This window comes from Mauremys mutica, unplaced genomic scaffold (assembly GCF_020497125.1).
Source record: "Mauremys mutica isolate MM-2020 ecotype Southern unplaced genomic scaffold, ASM2049712v1 000011F_np12_subseq_25850548:25871022_obj, whole genome shotgun sequence".
In the NCBI taxonomy this organism is placed as follows: Eukaryota; Metazoa; Chordata; order Testudines; family Geoemydidae; genus Mauremys; species Mauremys mutica.
Window position 1 is genome coordinate 1 of NW_025422800.1, and position 20,475 is coordinate 20,475.

Below are 20,475 nucleotides of genomic sequence, written 5' to 3' on the forward strand. Positions count from 1 at the left end.
CCCTCTAATCCCATGACTGCTTACTTTGCTTAAGAGCAAACTTAGTTTCCTTCTGTTCATTTTAGGCACCAAGAGAAAGGCCTATTCGTCACCCAGCGGACAGCTCACACCAATCAGCAAGGAGGAGGAGGAGGAGGAAAGGCCAAGGAAGACCAGAGTGAGTGAGGAGAGAACGGGAAATCCACAGCACACTGGGGAAGTGCCCATGGCACAGACGGTACAAGGTTCCCTCCATCACCAACTCAGCCTGGACTCCCGCTCCTACTGCCTTCTCCACAACACACTGACCCTCTAAGGCTCTGATCCCCTTTCCCCATCCGCTTGCTCCCAGATTCACTGCCATTCTCTGGCCCTAGAGAACATGCTCTGACCCCCCTTGCCAGGGCAGGTGTTGCAGACGGGAGGAGAGAGGCGACTCCATTCCCAGCACCTGGCTCTGCTTTCTTTCTGCTTTGCTGGCTGGTCAGCAATGGGCTGCATTAGGGAACCAGGGAGAGAAATAAACCATCGTCCTGAGCTTCACCTCTCCCCAGAATGTCCCTGGTACACTCTGGAAGTGACCATTGGAGGAGGTGAGCAGGCAGAGACAATGGGCCAGATCCTTGGCCCCTGGGAAGGCCACATGAAGGGACATTAAACTTCCCCTTCCAAGCTCCCGCGTGGTTTCCTCACCCCAGCATGGGGGCAGGGAGGAGCCCTTGGATGCTGTCTCCCCATCCCTGACCTGTCTGTGTGGGTCTCTAGACTGTCAGCCCTTCAGGACACAGATTGTCTCTGTCTGCGTTGTGCTGCACTCAGTGCAACAGGGCCTGATCCTGACTGTAGCCTCTGGGTGCTGTCATAACATCAGTCGTGATAAGTAATCAGGGCAGGCCCCACTCTTCCAAACCGGGCCCCGCCATCCCTGCCCTCCTCTCAGCACACACCACCACAGCTGGCGCAAGGGACAACTGTCCTGTTGACCCAACCATCAGTGATACTAGGCTCGAGCAAACAAAGGGGTCAAATGCCCCTCCCAGAGAAGGGAGAGTCCGGGACCAGCTGGAAGCTGCTCTCCACCAGGGCCATAACACTATTCCTCCCAAGTCTGGGTTGTGGTTACCTAGCTGCTGGTGGAGACTCTACACATTGGGGCTTGTCTGCCTGACACGTCATCGCCATGTCCTGCGTCTCTTCTCTTGCACAGGGCCTTGCTTGCGTGAGGGACATGGATGAGGCTGCCCTGAGGAAGGACGTTGGCATCCTCTTCCCAGCACTCCACTCCATGGTAAGAGATACTGAGATCACTCAGGCAAAATGCCGGGGCCTGTTGGCTTAAATTGAGTAGGCTGTGGGAAGAGCTGTCCCTGCCTCATCCTGTTCCCATTGGGGGATGGATCCTGGAGAACTCTCCTTTGGTTTCTTTTCCTCCCACCCACCCCAACCCCTTTGACCGGGAACATCAGCATCCCGCACCTTGTTCCAACGCTCCACATCTTTGGTTCCTGACCCGTCAAACTCTGCTTCTACATGAGCCACGGCCCCCAAAGCCTCGGCGTCACTCATAGACTGATCCAGCTTGCTGGCCTGTTCTTTAGATGGGAATTAGAATCTGCCTCTCCACCCTCATCCCTTCACTCTGCCATCCGAGGGCTTGGCCTGAGAGACACTGGATCTAGTTTACCTTTGCTGGTGTTGCTTTCTTCCCTTAGGTGTGTCATCTCCCCAGAGAGCACCTGGAGGAGCGGAGAGAGGCCCTGGACTCTCTCATCCATCTGGGTAAGAAACCCATTCACCTTTCCCAGAGAAGGAGATCCCAGCCTGTGGAATTTCAGAGCCCAGGCATAGAACTATATTCCCTTCCCCTGTACGATTCACCCCATTATGATTCACTCCTCTTCCTGCAGCTCGCTTGTTCCTGGTGGAGCTGCTTGTGTTCCTGTTCAGGAGGCTGAACAAGGACGAGGAAGAGGAGACCTGTGCCAGTCTCCTCATTTTGGACCAGATAGTCCGATCCAACAGTAAGTGACCCCACAGCGAGGCCTCGTCTTTTGATGTGTTATGGCCTCTTGTGCAATTAGCAGCGCTTAGCACTGGGCCTCATTGGGCTCACTTGTACCTGTCTGCAGTAGACAAGCCAAATACTGCAGCCCCTCAGCCGATGCTGCGGCAATGAGGGAGGACAGTCACTGCTGGAACTGCAAGCATGGGCAAATGCAGCTGGTTACCCATGAGGGTAACCTGCCAGGAGGGTCATGTAGGGATATTGAGGTTGCTCTAAGGTTCCTGAGATCTCAGGTCCCTGCACACCCCGGTTTAACATCAGCCCTGCCAAGCCGTGTGTCTGTGTCTCTTACAGTTTCTGAAATGACACAGCACACAGAGAAGCTGTTCATAGCCCTGGGGCCAATCCTGCAGAGCACAAGCATACGGGTGAGTCTGGAACCATGGCCAAAGCTAGTGAATGTCTGCCTGTCAGTGCAGAGCCTGCCGGGACCCTGTGCAACGAAACACATGACCCATCAGTGCTCCATAGTGTAGGGCAGAAGGTGGGGGAAAGAATCCCAGCAGGGCTCCGCCTGCATTGCCATCTCTGGGCTGCCTAGCAGTATTTCACCAAACACCCTGCTGAGAAAGGATCCCAGCCTGGACCGGGAGGGGACAAGGTCCCTCCACACTGTGTGCAAATCATTTCTGTTTCTGTCTGGGTCTGGCAGGTCAGAGAAGCCCTTGCTTATTTGATACGCACAATGGGGGCGCATGGGCTCTTGGAGAAACCCGATTCAAGACCCTTAATTGACTTCTTGGTGCGTCAGTGCACCCTGCCCCTCGACAGCACGGTAAGAATCCGCAGAGACATTAGTGATGGGGATCCATGAACAGGGAAGAACATGGGGTCAAGGGATAGGGAAGGAGGGGCAGCTGCAGATGGGGAGGGGCAGGCGATGGGCAGCAAATAGGGCTTGGGAAGCAGATGGAACTGGGGACGGCCCCCTCCATCTACTGATGGAAGATGATGACAACTAGAAGACAGTGTTTTTTCCTCCCAGCCCATTCTCTCTGATCCCTCTCCCAGCTGCCATCCGGGCTCTGTCCCTTGCGCTGGGAGGGCAGGACCCCTGGCTTCCTCCTTCTCTCGCCCCACTGTGATCATCCAACCTACAGGAGACTAAGCCATGATGGGTCTGGTTTTCACCACGCAGGGGATGGAGCCTAGAACTGGCTCCACACAGGCCCTGGGCTGGTTATGGCACAGTCACAGCCAGGGTTGTGCCTTTTCCCTTCAAGCCCCATTTTCACCCCCTGCCGTGCCCACTATAGGTGCCGTGCCACGGAGGTCTCCACTGAATCTAAATCTCCCTGGTGTCTCCTTTATTTCTCACCACCAGGAGGCAGCAGACGGGAGGCACACCATGGAGCTCGAGGTCCGCCAGCTCTGCTCCAGCACCCTGCAGTCCCTGGGTGATTCCCCCAGAATGGCCAATGTAAGTGACCCTGCCCCTCTCCATTGGACGCAGGCCTCTCTGCGTCTGAGCTTTTCCATGAGACAGGCCCCAACCAGACTTATTTACCTGAGCCTCCCCGCTCCAGAACATCATGGGGTTGGGTAAAATGGACCCTGGATCTGAGCCAGATCTGGTTCTTTGGAACAGGGAACACTCACCGGTGGTCACAGGGGCTCTTCCGCTCTAGCATCCCCTGTGGTCAGTCACGCTGCTTCTGCAGCTTCCATAGCTCAGTCCCTCTTCATTGGTCCCTCTGTTAACTTTTTCCTGGCTGTTACAGGGTGGGGTCTATACAGACCATCACATTCTTGTTTTGCAAAAGCCAGCCCTAGCCCGGGACTTCCTGCCTCTCACCCACACGACCCTGGTGCCTAAGGGAGAATCCACTGAGCTGGGAGACACTACATCCAAATCTCATCTCTGCTGACTACCGCTTAGGTTTCCACACACTGCACAGACCTGAGTACTGACCCAGGCCTCAGAACGCAAACCTAAGCAGTCAAGTATTAGCCAGCCCCTCCCCACACTGAACAAATTAACAGCTACGTTGCGCAAGGTCACATCAGGCAGAGCTGAGACTAGAAACCACATTTCTAAGAAGGCAGACCCAAGTATTGTGCCCTCAGCTACACTGTCGTTCAGACTGAGCCTGCCAAAGATAGGTGCTTTAGTTACGACAGGTGGGGATAGAACCCCGGGGGTTCCTGCTCTCCACTAGTCTATACTGTCCAGCAAAGAGTTGTGTAACCCTCTGGCATAGTGTGTGTAAAGTCCCCCTCTTGTCCACATAGCAGACAGCAATTTCATCTGTGGTTCAAGTGGCGCAGGCCTGTGTGGGGATGGGAAGGTCAGAGCTCAAACCTCCCTGAGCGCCTGTCATGGTATCACTTGATGGTTTTGGTTTTCCTAGTCTCCTCTTTATTGATCAAGCTGGTGTACTGCGTTCACGCTGTGAGAACACGGCCTTTCCAAGTGGGACTGGAGTTAGGAAATACGGTGCTGTCAATGATGACGCTCCACTCAACAAAAGGCGGGGCTCAGTCACGTGTCACTTGATTTGGTGCTGGAGGCAGACACTGACAGGTGTGAAGGGGGAGGGGGCGGGGATCGCTGCATGGTTCAGGCTGGGTAGAGAGATCTGGCTGGCGGTGGCGAGGCCAGGGGTGCCATCTAGTTTAGGAAAGAGGGAGCTGGTGCAGGAAGAGGATATTTCCATACTGAGATGGCTTTTCTCTGCTCTGCAGGTTTTATGGCCTGGGCTGCTCCTTCAGCTGAGCCCAGCAACCCATGGGCCAGCCCTGCCTCTCCTCCTGCAGACCTCGGTCGGGGTGGTAAAGAGACTGCAGGAGGAAGGCAGGCTGCCCTTGGCCGGGAAGTGCGGGAAGGCGAACAGAGGTGAGGCCTAGTATTTTATCCACCCGCTCTTAGTCCTTCTCTAGCGAGAGGCGTCTGCCCCCAGGTGGGGGTGGGGATCAGCTCTCAGCTCTGGTTCCGGCTCACTGCAAGGACACAGCCAGCCATCAAGGCACAGGTAGAGCTCAGAGACGAATGCAAAAGATCCCTCCAGAGCCTGATGGGGTGTCTCCCCTTTCTGTTCACAGGGTGTCGGTCAAGCCCCAGAACCACTCTACCCCAGGAGCTGCTGGCTCGGCTGCTGGTGAGTAACCCGCAGCCAGGAGGTTTCCTTATGCTCAGTGGGAAGGGGCCGCTCCTGGAGCTGGCTTGCAATGCATAGTGGTGGTGGCTCTTCTCCCCGCAGCCCCCAGAGGAGCTGGCTCGTCACATTCCTCGCGGTCATTGCACATCGACCCAGTGCCTCTCGGCATTTAACAGAACCAGCCAGCTCTCTGAGCCAGCCACCTTCCTGGCTCCCCTGATCCTGGGGCTGGACCAGGGCCCCCAGCACAAGTTAGTGCAGCCCTCGGACGGCTCCAATAGAAGCCAGCTGGAATGAGCCCTTAGGGACTGTTGTGCAGGCCCCCTCCTGCCCCCTGGCCTCCAGCATCCTCCCTTCCATGGGGCAGCTGGGGATTCCCTTTATGGCCCAGCTGCCTCTTTCGGGCTGCTTCAAGCTCCCCTTGTGCTGCTCTAACCTAGGCCCAGGATCTGACCCAGCAGCTGCCTGACGGCCTCTGGATAAGCCTGTCTCCTTTCATCTGAGCTAGAGCCAGCCCAGCAGTGAGAGGATGGAAGGAGCCAAATGCTGGTTCATGGAGTGTCCCCGATCAATTGAAATATCCATCTCAGTCCTGTCCTGGTTGTCAGCTCCACCTCCCTGCTGTCTCCTTCCCTCCACCACTGAGCTCTCCCCCTGCACCTGTAGGGAGCTCCCTTCTCACACTGCCTTGCAAGGGAGGGCTACAGCCACCTCTGCCTCTTTGTCCGCCAGGTGCTCGGTGCGTCTTCATGCATGACGGTGCAGGTCAGAAGGGCAGCCATGTTCCTCCTCTTCCAGCTGATGAGCATGTTCCAGGCCGGCTCGGGCCGATTCTGGAATAACTACACGACGGAAATGCTCCTCTACGTGGAAGGTGACGGGGGAGTGTCTCCCCTTGCAGGAGCGAAGGGCGGGGACACTGTGGTGCTGGGCTAGAGAGGGAGAGGGCAGGGCCCCCCTCTGAATCCAGGATAATATGATGGTGTAACCTTGGAATCAGAGAGGATCATGTCAGGATCATACTCCGGGTTCATCTAGCTGAGCCCCCCGTGCCTAGACAGGAAGGATCCTTTCCAGGACCGTATCTAACCTTCATCTGATCCCTCACCCCCTGGGGAAGGATCTTGGCAAGCAGAACTCCTGGGTATTTCACATTAAGGGATCTGGGTCTGAGGAGCATTGTTGTCCATCAGTGATTTGCAAAGAGCCATGGATCCCCTGGGGCCCATGAGTCGGCAGCTCCTCCCCACCCCCTGCCAAACAAGAGCCAGGTTGCAGGCTGCTCCCCAGTAGAAGGGTCTAAACACAAAGGAAACTGACCTGCCCATCTCTTCCAGATGACAAGACCTGCTTCTGCCAGAGGGAGTGGGAGCAGCAGCTGCTGCAGGTAAGGGTCAGAGAAATGGAGGGCTGGAAAGGAACTCAAGAGGTCATCTAGTCCAGCCCCGCCACGCTGAGGCAGGATTAAGAGGCCTCTCAGCACCACTGCATTGGGGGACAGAGGAAGCGGCTGAGTCCAGCCGATAAAATTGGAGAAGCACCAGGGGCAGCTCACAAGGATTCACAAGCATTACGAGAGACGTGGGGGGTGACAGTGCACGCTCCCTCTTTCCCTCCCCTCCCAGCTGTGGTGGGTTCCTGGCTGGAGCTATTGAGAGGACCAGTTTCTTGGCCCCTCTCGCTTCTAACTGGCTCTTCTTTCCCTGGCAGTTCCTGGAAGACCTTCTCTTCCTCATCTCGGACCATACCTGGCTGGGCTGTTTCATCACCAGTATCAGGCGCCAGCTGGCCCACAGCGATAAGCGGCCCAGTGACAAGGTCAGTGTCCTGGAAGGAATTGGGGTTCAGTGCCTAGTTCACAACAGCAGTCGCTACCCAGGGGCAGCTTGGGGCCAGTGAAGCCGACAGCTATACCCAGTGGGCTCTGTGCATGCCAGGCCATGCCCAGTGCATCCAGCATGATGGTGTCTCTTTCGCAGAGCTTTCTCTACAAGTGCTGGGGCACCGGGCTGATGTTATCTCCAGCAGAGAGCATCAAGCCCCAGCTATGGCGCCTGGTGGAGCTGGTCAATTTCAGAGAAGAAGAGGAAAGGGAGGTGAGGTCTTTGCTCCTCCGCTGTCAAGTGATCCCTCATTCCTTGTCAATCCCCTGATGCTACATGGGTATGTTCTGCCTTGGACAAGGTCCAGTGGATTGAAAAGATCTTCCTTATACCCATGCCCATGGCAATGACTTTGAGAGCCCATCCTGGCCCCTTGGCTTGTTGCTCAGCATTTCCAACCTCCATCTTTCTGTCTCTCAGGGATTCGCCCGAGCGCTTGGGCTGTGTGCCAGGCAACATCTCTATGAGATTTTTGCTATCCTGGAGCACTGGGAAGAGGTCGTCAGCAGGGTGCAGCTCCAGCCTTCTGCTGCTGGCTCTCTGGAGGTACAGTCTCACCTAGCATCTCTGCTCTTCCATCCCTTCACCAGTCTTTGCAGGTAAAGGGACCTGCCAGGGAGGACCCTGCTTCCCAGAAGCCTGTTCAGCAAAGAGCTGAATTTCCAAGCCGTGGCTCAGCCTCCGTGCAGGGAGCCCTTTCCTTACTCCTCCGTGGAGCTGCAATCACAGCACTATGGGGTGGATCCAGGGAGGAAGGTGGGTGCTGTTGTATAAACTCTCCAGGGTATCTCCTGGGGAGCTCAGACATGCTCCACGCAGCCCCATAAAGAAGGCTCAGAGAGGGCCCAAAAGACACTGCCATGCCATCAGCTCCAGCTGACACATTTCTCAGCAGAACAGACCCTTGGTCTTCCCCTGAACTGGGCTATTTCACAGACCTTCCTAGCAGACTCACCGGGGCTGGCATGTCTGACATTCCCCTCTCCCCTCCCGCACCACCACCACCACCACCTTCCCAGTAACTCTCTGGGCCAGTGCAGTCCACTGTAGTCCCAGTGACATCTCTGGAGCTAGGCTGAATTAAAGCAGCTGCTAGTGCGTCCCCTTCAGCTGCCGGGTCACCTCAACCACCCAATCCTGGGGAGCTGGGAAGGGCCTCGGAGTCCAGGCAATTCAGCTCAGCAGAGCCGCCTTTGGTTGCTAAGCCGGCTGGGTGAAAAATCCTCCCCTGGCCCCATTTGTGAGTTAGGAGCTGCTGGAGGCCATCCCTTCTCCTCACTCTTTCCTTTGCAATTCTCAGGAGCCAGCTTCCATCGAGCAGCTGAGAAGCCTCCTGCTCCTCACCTATGGGCACGTGGTCCACTCAGGCCCCACAGATCTCATCCTAGAGACCATAGGATACAGGATCCTGTCTCCCATGCAGAAACACTATTTTCTGAGCCCACATGTAAGTCAGAGCCCTCCCCTGACCGCCCATGCAGCACCTACCCGGGCTGTGCACGGCAGCACAGAGCTGTGTCTTTGCATTAACTCAGCTCCCAGGGCTGGCCCTTTGCCCCAGGAGGGGCAGGAGACATGAGAACAGCACCATTCTCTGTGACTCCCCCATCTCGATTAGCTTCTTCTCTGATTCCAGGCCCATGGAAGCTAATGGAAGGACTCCCACCTGGGCCTTGTTAGAGAGTAACTGAGCATCACTTGGTGCTGTTGTCCCAGAGACGACTGTACCCTGTTTGGTACCTCTAGGCTTGTGCTGCACTCAGGGATGAGAAGAGAAAGTTTTAGGGCGTTTCCCCACACGCTGCAGTCGATGGGGTAGCTGGGCACAAATGGCGCACTGAGGGATTCAGGCCCCTAGCCCGGTTGACAGGTTCTGGTGCTGAAGGGGGATTTTTGAGATAACTCTAGGTTGTTTTCTTGCCATGGGAGGTTTGAGGCTGACGTTCAGTCCTACACCCAATGCCCATATGTGCGTCCCAGTGAAAAGGAGAGGGGATGCTAGTTTGGTTTAACTGAATGTTTTCCTTGGAGAATGGACGCCTTGGTAGGGACAGCCCAGCCAACTGCAGAGAGCAGCATATTCCTGTTCCAGATCAGACAATTACGACCTGATTGTCAGGGGAGCTGAGCAGCCGCAGGGCCCATTGACAGCTCTGGGAACTGCAAGTGCTCAACACCTCTGGAAATCAGGCCATTCCTTGCACCCATCTCCAGAGATGTTCCCCTAGGGACTGCAAAGATGTTCCACTCGGCAAGCCAGGTCCTTTCCCTTAGGCGTGAGGGCAATCCAGCCTAGCACAGCAGCTCCCTTGTAGAGACTTGCCCTGTAGCCTTGTGTCTCAGCTCTCTATTGTCTGTGGCTGTTTCCTCATTGTTCTCTCCCCCTCCTGCCTGCGAGCCCAGGACCCGCTGGTGAGGTCTGCATTTGTGAGAAGCCTCGTGCTGGTGGGTGAAGCTGTCACCCAAGTGAGCAGGATTCCCTTGGTGAGCCAGGACACATACACCGTGCTGTCCCCCCTGCTGGTGAGTGAGCACGCTGGGGTCCTGGGAGGGGTTCCTAGGTCAGATGCACATGCCAGAGTATCTGGCGTTGAAGGCCATGTGCTGTGTTTGCGACCAGGTGCCCAGGGCTCTACATTGTGCACTGCAAAGCCAGTGCTGACGCCGGATTCTTCTGGTGCGATTCCAGCCCAAGGAATTAGATGACACTATTTTCCATTAGCGGATTCATGCTGCTTAAACCTGGGACAATTCCCCATCCCACTTCTGAGGGATCTGCCCGGCACCCAGAAAGTGCCCTGGGGATTAACTCCAAGGGTTTTCACTCTGGGACATGATCCTGAGGAGTTAACAGGAGCAGCCCTCCCTTGGTTTGCAGGAAAATATTTGACCTCAGCTGTTCAGGACTCTAATGCTCCCATTCACAATAGCGCCTCTGCCCAGATCCCCCTTCCCTGCTCCGTGGCAGATGCTGAAGTTTCCAGATGTGCCATCAGGAATGGCGAACTAGGCGCATTCTGGCCACATGGCCGCTCCCAGGCCATCTTCCCAGCTCCGTGCCCCAGTGCACTGCATGCTGGGACTAAGGTTTGGCGGGGGCATCAAACAGCGTTTGGCGATTCCATGTCTTGCTGAGTAACCAGGCTCCCCCAAATTCTTTTGCCTTTGACCCTCTGCTTTGCGCGCAGGAGATCCTCAGAGGCAAGGACCGGGCCCGGCTGCAGAGCCCCGACCACAAGTGTGCCCTGCTGGCCATCTCATACATAGGGTACGTCCATGGGGCCTGACTGACCTGCGGAGCTCAGCAGCCGGGGAGGGGCAGATGGAGGAAGAGGAAGTGAGGGAGGGACAAGTTGCAATAAGAACCAGAGGATGCTTCTCCCTGGTGGCTCACAAATGGGGCATATCCTCCTCGGCCTCCGGGTCACTTTATCCAGCCCCCATCTCTGCATATTGCCTGGAAAGAGGGAGCCCCTCCTGTCAGCATGTAGTGCTGTGAATGCAGCCGCAGAGCAGGGCCCAGGATCATCCCCAGAGAGCAGCTTCCCCAGCAGAGCCCCTGCCAGGCCCAGGGGGCATAGGGATCTCCAGACAGGACCATTCCCTAGGTGGTGGCTCTGCTGGAGATGCCCCCTGGAGCTCTGCTGCTTAGGGTGGGAGCTGTCCCTCCTGCCATCAAACTCAACCTGACTCATGCCGGGACCTGTCTCCGTTCTAATGGCCCCGTCTGCTCCATTCCTTCTAATCAGGAAATTCCAGCCTCACCTGTCTAAGGAACAGGTGGCTGAGACTATCAGCACTTGTGCCACCAGCTACATGATTCAGCGTCCAGCCCTGGTGAAGCTGAGAGGGACTGAGGTGGCAGAAAGCTCCGCTATCCGGGCAGAGGTTAGTGAGGCATAGACAAAGCTGCAACTTCCACCTGCATCCTTGGCTGGGAAACTCAGCCACCCCCGCGCTGAATAGTTGGACCCTGGCCCGATGCAGGGAGCTGTGTGTCCAGCCGAAGCCAGCCCCTTGGTTTATTTTCCAAAGGGCTGGTGACAAGTGGCTATGCAGTTAACTCTGTAGTTGGGTTGGCAGGGAGCACAGCTGTAGAGGTGAGTGTCTGTGAGACTGTACAGAATTACCCTGGCTTCTTGGCACAGGGAGCTAGAACTTACACCCAGTTGACACCAGCTGAGGTTCTGGCCCAGAGCATTAAATAGCATATGGTGCAGAGGGAGCAAAAGCATGGATTCGGGACAGCCACACGGCCAGGCCATGACTCGCCCTGCCACAGAAACAGAGATTGGCTGGAGCAGGGATGAACAGCTCAGCCCATGGCAAGCCAGCAGGGTGTTGGGGGCAGCTGGGACCTCTCCAGAAGGGAAGGAAGGAGGCCTTCCCTCCAGAGCCCAGCACAGTACATGTGTTGGTTGGGGAGCCCGGGTGGGAAGAAGGATTCTTTGGGAAAGGGCAGCCCATGGTCCAGGTGAGACCCATGTCTATGTGAAGGGGGATCAGTATCACCTGGGTAAAGGGACCCCAAATACCAACAGCACCTGGCTCCAGACAGGGGGGATCCACTCGTCCCCCTGCCTCGTGCACCCCACCTCCCTTGCTATTTACTTCCCTGCTTCTCTCTGCTCCAGTCTCTCCAAGAACTGCCCTGGGAGGGCCTGGACCATGTGCTGCAGACATTCCTGGAACAGCACCTGACCCCCACCACGCTACTGCATCTGTTTCTGGTATGATAGGGAGGGGCAAGGGCAAGGGGCCCATTAGCACTGGCCATCTGGGGATGGGCCCGGCTGCTCAGGTTCTACCCGAACCACAAGAGGGAAGGCTCCATTTGGTCCAGGGGGGGCTGAGCAGGCCTCCCAGCTGCTGTGAACTAGCCAGTCCCCACGGGGCATACACCCGACCCTGGGATCAAGCAAGACAATCCTAGTCTTGCTCCAGGGGGTGTCACTTTGGCCTCCTAAATTTGGGGTGGCGCCCCTGTGCCCCTGAAGGAACAGCCCCGAGACCCCACAGGATCAATGGGGAGAATCCTGAAAGCGCTGAGCCCAAGACCCTCAGACCTGTCCCAGCGCCCCCCAGACAGGAGAGGAGCGCTGTGCTCCAGTGTCCGGAAGCGGAGGCGAAGGGGTTAAATGCTCCGTGTCCTCTCCCTGCTGGGGCGGGAAGCAGGTTCTGGGGGTTGCCCCGTTATTGCTGCCGCTCACCCGGCTTTCTCCCTGCTCCCCAGCACTTGCAGCCATGGATCTGCTCCCCCCGGGCCCAGGAGAGGAGCCGAGCTGTGAAAGCCAGCGCCCGGCTCCTCATGTTCTATCGATTCAAGGCCATGACCGAGGTGAGCCGCGCAGACCCTGCTACCCCCCACAGCACTCACGGGGGAGGAGGGTGTGATACAGACAGAGCTGGGCTCGCCCCAACCCATGCCCTGATTTTCTGTTCGGTGGCCCATTAGGACCTGAAACCCATGGTGGAGCAGGGCTACATGGCCGGGCTGCTGACAAGCCAGGCCTTCGATGCTCAGAAGACCACCCGATACTGGGCATTTCAGGCTCTCTACTGGCTCTTCACGCCTTGCACAGGTAAGATGGAGCGCAAGCAGTCGCCACTTCTCAGCCTTCACAGCCCCAGCCATTACCTAGCGAGCAGAGCTGCAGAGAGAACATGGTGCCTTCATCGCAGCCCTGACCAGGGGGGACACAGAGCAGAAGTGGGTTGGTACCTACTGGGCTGACCTGGTATCTGCCCTTCACCAGATGCCTGGGATCATCTGGGACCTCCCCTGATCTCACCCCACCCCACCCCAACACACCTTCTAGGTGGGCAGTTGGCCCAGGAGCCAGCTGAGAGCTCACCCCAGCTGCGCCCAGAGTCTGGCTCTTTGGCACCTCTGCCCGGGCTTGACGGGAAGGGGGAAGAATCTGGCCCGAGAGCGCTGCCTGAGCGCTGCTGGTTTCTCGTGCAGCCGTCGTGTACAGCAAGACAGGGGCGTTGTTGACTGTGCTGAGCAAGACGCAGCAGGATGCCAGCTGCAGAGAGAGCCCTGCCCATGTTGCTATGGTGAGTAAAAGAGACTGTGGCTGGAGAGACAGACACACACATGGGAAAGGGAGGGGTTATTGTCTCCTTCCCTCGATGAGGAGCTGGCAGATGGAAATTCCTGGGTATGGGTTCCAATGCCCACTCACATAGCCCTGGGCACAGGCTGCCAGTGCCTCTGTCCCCGTTCCCTGAAGAGCAAACCCACCTCCCCGGGCCGGGGCTCGCTGCTCACACTCGGCCTGTGCCTTTCCCTGCAGCTCATCGCGGAACACCTGCAGTCCCGTGACCTCATGCCCTTCAGCTTCACCCTGCTGGTGGGCCTGCTGGAGAAGGGGGAGTGTGCTGAGCAGCTGGCGGGTGTCATGGAGGCGGTGCTGAGACAGCAAAAATCAGAGCTACAGGGCCAAGTAATGGCTGGGCATTGGCCATATCGGGCAGCTCCATCTTGCCCCGTGCCTAGAATTCCTGGGGCCTCAGGGAGGATGTGGAGGGGGGACGTCCGTTCTCACCATCATTGATCAATGGGACGCATCCATGCCCTGTCTGCCGGGCGGACTCTAGGCACGGCCCTGTAATCCTTTGCAGGCTTCGATCCCAGGAGTCTGGCTTGCCCGGCTCACTCCTTGGAAAATGTGCCCTATTTCCAGACCCATCCCTCAGCTGGGGGAACAGAGTCTGCAGTGGCATCCCCGGTGTCCACTGACTCTTTGCCCAGTGGACACAGATTGACGTAGGGCATGGAAATGCATCCCAGACGTTTAGATCCCACTCTGGTGCTGAAGCAGCCCAGGTGTGCTGTCACAAGGGGAGGTACAGCCGGGATATCCGGGGGGTGGGGTGTCACTGGGCAGTGGGATTGGGACTGTAGCAATGTGGGTTCACCCCTGCGGCGCCTCCTGCTGGTCTCTGTCAGAAATTAGCTCTGCAGCCATCGGAGCGCCCTCTGCAGGCCGGTGATCCGCCTAACCGCTGGCCCTGTGTCCCTCCAAGGAACCCTTAGTGCTACGGAGCTGGATCACAGGTGGAGGTTTCAAGGTACCAAACCCAGAACCCTCCTTGGCTTGGTCACTCACTAGGAGAGTTTATCCACGGCCTCCACCAGGCCATGGGACCGTTGACTTGTTTCTGAGCCTGACCAGCTCCTCCTGGCTCTTGCCTGCCAGCCACCCACAGCAGGAGTAGGGTCTCAGCCCCTGCTTTGCTTCCACAGGTGCAGGATCTCCAAGCCGCTCTTTCCTACACACTGAGCCCACCCCGGGGAGAGCGGCTGAGTGATGGGACAAGAGACATCCTCCACCTACTGGCCAGGCAGCACACCAAGACCGCAGTCAACATCCTCCTGAAGATGCCCTGGCCTTACAAACAGTGAGTGCCGGCCCTGGGGAAAGGATAGAACACCCCCCCTCCAGCCTCCAAACCCCCTTAATGGGGTCACTCCACAGCACCATGGTTACATGCAGGACAAACCCTCCCCTTGCACACAGGCCCCCAGGGAACAGCCCTGCCCCAGCGTTCGATCACCATTAGCCTCCCTGTCCCTTGGAGGGCTCCAGAGCTATTCCTAACACAGCTGTCACCTCCCCCACTTGGTTCTGTGCACTGCTAACCAGCCCACCCCCTCCCGGTTTGGCTGCACAATGGCTTAGCTGGCTGGAGGCCAGAACAGTCTTCCAGGGCCCCTCATCACAACACAGACCAGGAGAGACCCCATGTGAGCAGGGTCACCCCCTCTGTCAGCATGGCCCCCTGCTCCCGGCAGGTCCTCCCTCCAGGCTGAGGCAGGAGAGGGGCCAGCCTAACTACATCGCTCCCCACAGACGCCCCTACACTGAGCATGTCCCGCAGGGGCACCCCCTCCCTCCAGCTGGGAAATGCCCTCTCCCCCCTGAAATCCCAGCCTGGTCCCTTCCCCATCCCCGCACACTTTTAGACACCTCATCCCACCCCTAGAGGCTGGTCTTCTCTGATTCACCAGCCTGCCAGGTTCCCCAGGGCCAGCAGCACCTTCCCTGCATCCTGCCCAGAGCCGAAAAGCACGGAGCCCATTTTACAGCCTTCTCCAAACCCCCTACCCCAGAGCCATGGCGTGGCCAGAACTGGAGCCTTGTTCCTCCTGAACCCCCTGCCCCCTGCCCCATGGGGAAGGAGCTCCTCCTCTCCTTGCCTGCAGCCCCCCTCTCTGCCCCCCCAGCTCAGGAGATCCAGCTCAGCACCTAGCACGAGCCCCCCCAAGGGTGGGCACCTCCTCACACCAGCCCCCACCCCTGAGCCTGGAGTCACTGCTTTCCCCCATGGGGGCTCTAACCCCAGCCCCTCTGGGTCCCATCAGGAGAAGGCAGCAAGGGAGGGAGGGGGCCCCCCAGCTGGGAAAAGTGAGTCTGGCCCCATCCGCTCAGCCCTTGCTGTGACCCAGCGCCCCCTGGCCGTGCCCAGGCAGGAGGGTATGAACCCCTTAGGGCTGGCCAGGGCCTGAAGGGCCTTGAGGTCAGCCACCAGCAGGCTCAACCTGCTGCTTCTGGCCCGTCGCCCCTCAGAGGGCGTCATCCCCAGTGTGTCCCAGCTGGGCCCGTGTGATGGAGTAGGGACTGTCTGTGTGGGGGATGGGAGAGCCGGGGAGGACTTTAGGTGATGGACAATACCTGAGCCTGTAACCTGAGCTAGGCAGGCAGGAGGGGAGGTCAACACCTTGGAGAGGGAAGCTAGTCAAAGGCAGAGAGCCGGCTGGAGAGGGTTGGGTCAGTTTCGGTTTGGGGCTGGGGGGGTGCAGTGCTGGGAATCCCAAGCTGGGAACTAAGCTCCCTGCACCCCCAGAAGGACCAGTTTGAGGGGTCCTGGCTGTATTTCCAAGCTCTGCTGTATCCTGCATTCCTGTTGTCCAATAAACCTTCTGTTTTACTGGCTGAGAGACACTGAGAGTCCCAGGAAGAGGGGTGCAGAGCCAGACTCCCCCACACTCCGTGACAGCCCGTCCTCTGTGTTAATTCCTTACCTGCCTGTCCCCCTGTCCGTCACAGCCACATCAAGGCCATCTGGAGGTTCCTGGGTGCAGACCCCATGCTGACCAGGGAGGTACTCCACATCCTGCTGGACGACAGCCCGGAGAAGGGCTGGGCTAACCCTGGACAGACCCAGGACAGGAGCTGCCCCCAGCCAGACCGGCTGCCCCCGGCGGTAAGTTCCCATCGCTGGCATTCAGTCCCCTTTCCTGGCTCCATTCTGCGCACGGCCACGGTCTTCTGACTGTATCTTTTCCCTTCCAGACCACATACGGCCTGTGGGAGCTGATCGGGGCCTTGGGGCAAGGGGACACCCTGGAGGGACGCGAGGACGACCTGTTCGCCTCTTGCTTCCTCGCCATCGCCAGCCCCCCAGCACAACACCTCTTAGGAGTCCAGCAGGACCGGCCCAGTGACACCAATCCACGCAGGTAATGTGTGGGGCTGATGGATCCCAGCACTCACATAGTGTCTGTGCTAGCCCCTAGGAGAGGGAAGCTTCCTGCTTGGACCCTCGTTGTCCAGGGACCCCCAACACCTTCGGGGGACCGAGGGTTCAGATCAGTCAGGTTTCTTGTGCTGAGGAGCAGGCAGAGCTGCCCCCGGATACTCAGGGAGCCAGAGAGCTCCTCAGAGTGGGCAGCTCAGCAGGGTGATGAGGGAGCTGAGCTGGGGGGCGGGGGGAGCAGAGCTGGGGAGCAGGGCAGAGCTGGCTGCTGTCTCTATTTACTGTCTGCTTTGAAGGCTTTGGACAGGCTGGACTTGTCACTGAGCCACTTCATCCCTTTTCTGCAGTGGGCCCTGGGGGGAAGGGCTCAGGAGAGCAGGGGGCACTGCCTGTACTTTTCTCCCCAGGGTCAGCATCCTGGGGGGAGGGGCAATTTTCACATCTTTGGAGGAGAGCGAAGGTCATATCTGCAGACACCACCACCCCCCCCCGCCCCCACATTGCGGGGGGAGAACCAAAGGCAGAAGTGGGGCAGCATCTATTCCCACCCTGATCCTTTCAGTGCTGCAGCAAGGGAGTGCTGCAGCCAGGCCCCCACCCCGCCCAGAGAGCAGGCATCCCGGCATCACCATCTCCTGCCTCCTTCTCTTCCCAGCATGGCCGTGCAGGCCCTGGCGCGGGTGCTGCGCCTCAGGGGCAGTCAGCCAGCTGTGGAACTAATGGACCAGGAGCAAGGCTGGCAGCTGCTGGAAGAGGCCCAGCCCGAGGGGTTCACTCTCCTTAGCAGGTGAGGACAGAGGCTGGAGGAGTCACGTTCTCGCAGTGGGGCAGAGATGGGAGGGGGTGGCCGGGACCGGGCCGGATTCCAGCATGTGCAGGGCTGTCATGCACACATCAGCATGAGCTCTTGTTCTCTCCCAGAGCCATAGTGAGCCACCCAAACCTGGTCCTGAAGAGCATCCCACAGCTTCTCCTTCCCAGCCTGCAGGCCAGCCAGGAGGGTGAACGCATGGCCTGCACCGCCCTGTTCGCAGAGGTGAGCCTGGAGGACCAGGGGGAAGGGTTAACCAGGCCCAGAAGATGATGGAACAGGGGGCCAATAGCTGGTCAGCTAATGAGAAACGGTCCTGGTGGTGTATTGCTTGTAAATTAATCCCTCTGCTGGGGGATCTGTGGTGGGGTTTGGGAGCATCCCACTGGAACCAGAGGGAGCGCTCTGCCCTGCACATATCACTTCCACTAAGCTCAGCTGAAGCCAGCCCCTCGTGAACAGCAGTCGGTACGGATCTAAGTCACCTCCTGGGCCCTGATCATACTCCCTTGCCCTTGCTCCTGCCGGGCTAGGACCCACTGGCCTCGTCCAGCCCTCTCTGACAGCTCCTTTCCTTCCCTTTAGTTCCTCGGCAGCCCCCTGCTGATGGAAAATGAGCCCAAGGCCATGCGGAAGCAGGTGCTGAAGGCCATGCTGCAGCAGACGCAGGACAGCAACATCCACATTCGTGGCAGAGCCCTGCATGGCCTCAGGAACGCAGTGACCGCATTCCCGGACAAGGTGGGTCTGGAATGGCAGGATACTTGGCAGAGAGGGCTGGGTAGGAAGCTCCTGGTTCCCCTTCTCCTCAGCCTATGGCTCCTATGGAGAAGACTGGGCTGTAGGCTGACTTGACCGGACTGTGGTTACACTCAGGCTGACAGATGGTTATTCACCGAGCGGCATCCAACCCCTTCTCTGCAGGTCAGGAAGAAGCAAGAACAGATTCTGGCGAGCTTTGTCCACGGCGTATGCCAATCCTGCGACCCCTGCGCCATTCTGGACGCGACGGAAGGGCTCTGCTGGATGCTGCGGGACCCCAAGGCACCTCTGAAGGCGCATGTTGCCGTTCCGCTGGCCATGCAGGCGAGAACATTCTTTGAGGATGTAAGTCCCAGCAGGGCAGGCCCCAGGGTGCTATAGGACACCCCACAGGGAGAGATGGTCAGGACCTGCCCTCACACGGAGGGGGCTCAGTGTCCGAGGCAGGCACATTCCTGGATTTGTGGGGCAGCTCAGCTCCTCTGCCAGGGGAGGCAGGGATAGAACCATTCTTGGGCCCTGGGCCCACAATTGTTCGGCAGCCCTGGGGCCCAGCAGGAAGGAGAGGAGTTTGTAGAGAATTGTCCTGTCGTTTGAACTAGCCGAAACCTCTCCGGGCTCTGCAGCTGCCAGGCTGATTCCCAAAGCATGTGAGGGCCTGAGCCTGTCCCCTCTAACCCCCCTGACCCCCTGTCTGCAGGAGAACAGCAGCCTGAGGCGGGCCTCCATCGAGCTCTTTGGCCAGCTCAGCAAGTTTGTTTCCAAGAGGTCATCCCGCTTCGGGGCTGAGGTGGAGAAGAGCATGGGGACGCTGCTCATCCACCTTCAGGACGGGGACCCCCAGGTGGCCCAGGTGAGTGCAGCTGAGGGCTCACAGGGGCAGGGGTGGCTGCTGGGGGCATTCGAACAACATGGCAAGGGTGGTGCAAACTCCCCCCTCCAAGCCCCAGATCTCTTCAGTGCTGCCCTGTGGCACCCAGGACCCCCCACTAATCCAGCCCTCCCCCACCCCCCACAGAGCTCTGCCAGCCCTCAGAGTGTAGCTGTGGGGTAGATCTGTGAGGTTTCCTTCTCCTCCTCCATTCCCCACAGGCACCTCCAGCCTCCCTGCCCAGCCAGCCTCTCCGAGGCCGTGGCTCCATTTTACAGCCTGCCCTGTTTAGTGGCCAGGCCCAGGTCTATCTCTGGCCCCTAGCAAGTGACCTAACCCAAGCAGGGCCTCAGGGAAGGGCAGGTCGCTGAGGCCGACTGGGTCTCCACTGCTGCTGCCCTGCCCTCACCTGTGTGCTAGCTCCTGCCTGGGAATGACCAGCCTCCTGCAGCAATCTCCCCTCCGCCGAGTAGCAGCCCCCAGTAGTGCCTGGGACTGAGGGGAGGCCAAGTACGTTGGTCACCGGGCAGTGCTGTTAACCACCCAACAGGGACCCCCAGGGAATGGCCCCTTCCCTGCTCCAGGAGTGTCCCTCTCCGGCCCCAGCACTCGGGTCTGGCTCCTCTCAACCCGGCCAAGCTGGAGATGGGGGCTGTGGGGGCCTGGGGAACAACCGCCAGGCCAGAGGAGGTTCTGCAAAGAGCTGGCTCCTTGCTGCTCCGGCACAGCGGAGTCTCCCCAAGCCATGCAGAGCCTGCGAGTTGGCAGCCCGTTGCGCTCAGGGAAACTCACCCAGCTCCCTTCTCGCCCTCTCCAGCAGGCGTGCAGGGTGGCATTGCTGCACTGCGCACCCTTCCTGAGCTACCAGCCCCTGCGCACGCTCGTGCGGAGCCAGCTGGCCGAGGGAGCGGCCCCCGCCATCCCCACCTTCCTGAGCGAAGCCTGCAGGACCCTGGTGAGTGAGCTCTGGGGCGTGGGCCCTGCAGGACTGGGCGGTGGGAGGACCTAGGCACAGAGGATTTCCCTGCTCCAGGCAGGGCCGGCTCTAACTTTTTTGCCGCCCCAAGCAAAAAAAAAGAGCGCCGCCCCCCCGAAACACCCTCCCCCAAGCGCCACGCCCCCGAAACAAAAACAACAAAAAACCTCTCCCCTACTGAACCAAAAAACCCCAAAAAACCCGAGCGCTCCCCACCCACCCCAAGAATGGCCACCCCTTACAAGGTGCTGCCCCCCATTGACTCAGCCCTCCCCCGCCCTTGCGGATGGCTCCCCTACAAGTCAGCTCTGTCCCATGGGAGGAGTCAAGGGGGAGAGGGCTCTGGCAGCCAGGGGTTCCTCACCTCCCTAGCAGGCAGCTCCCCTCAGCCTGGGGAGGATGTGTGGCTTGGGACTAACTGGGTTCTTGGCTTCCCAGCTCCAGGACTGCCCAGGGAGGCTGAGCAAGAAGGCTGCCCTGAGAGCAGCAGCTGCCCAACAGCTGATCGGTAAGAAAAGAGCTGGAGCTCTACTTCCTATGATCC

At 58.7% G+C, this 20,475-nt stretch overlaps 1 protein-coding gene across 1 annotated transcript; it reads left to right on the forward strand.

Annotated features, from left to right (window-relative positions):
- Positions 1 to 65: 65 nt before the first annotated feature.
- LOC123356901 (maestro heat-like repeat-containing protein family member 1) lies at positions 66 to 20,439 on the forward strand (the record flags this gene model as incomplete). The annotated part of the gene is made up of 33 exons (XM_045000160.1): positions 66 to 157; positions 1,187 to 1,267; positions 1,692 to 1,758; positions 1,887 to 2,000; positions 2,339 to 2,412; positions 2,697 to 2,819; positions 3,369 to 3,464; positions 4,730 to 4,880; positions 5,087 to 5,142; positions 5,875 to 6,016; positions 6,480 to 6,529; positions 6,853 to 6,960; positions 7,122 to 7,238; positions 7,446 to 7,571; positions 8,326 to 8,472; positions 9,429 to 9,548; positions 10,214 to 10,293; positions 10,775 to 10,913; positions 11,660 to 11,755; positions 12,259 to 12,363; positions 12,481 to 12,607; positions 12,991 to 13,085; positions 13,325 to 13,474; positions 14,278 to 14,432; positions 16,082 to 16,238; positions 16,328 to 16,494; positions 17,167 to 17,298; positions 17,433 to 17,547; positions 17,908 to 18,063; positions 18,247 to 18,429; positions 18,785 to 18,937; positions 19,776 to 19,910; positions 20,370 to 20,439. Coding segments are annotated over 33 exons (3,879 nt in total), but the record flags the coding sequence as incomplete, so codon positions are not given.
- Between the last annotated feature and the right edge of the window lie 36 nt (positions 20,440 to 20,475).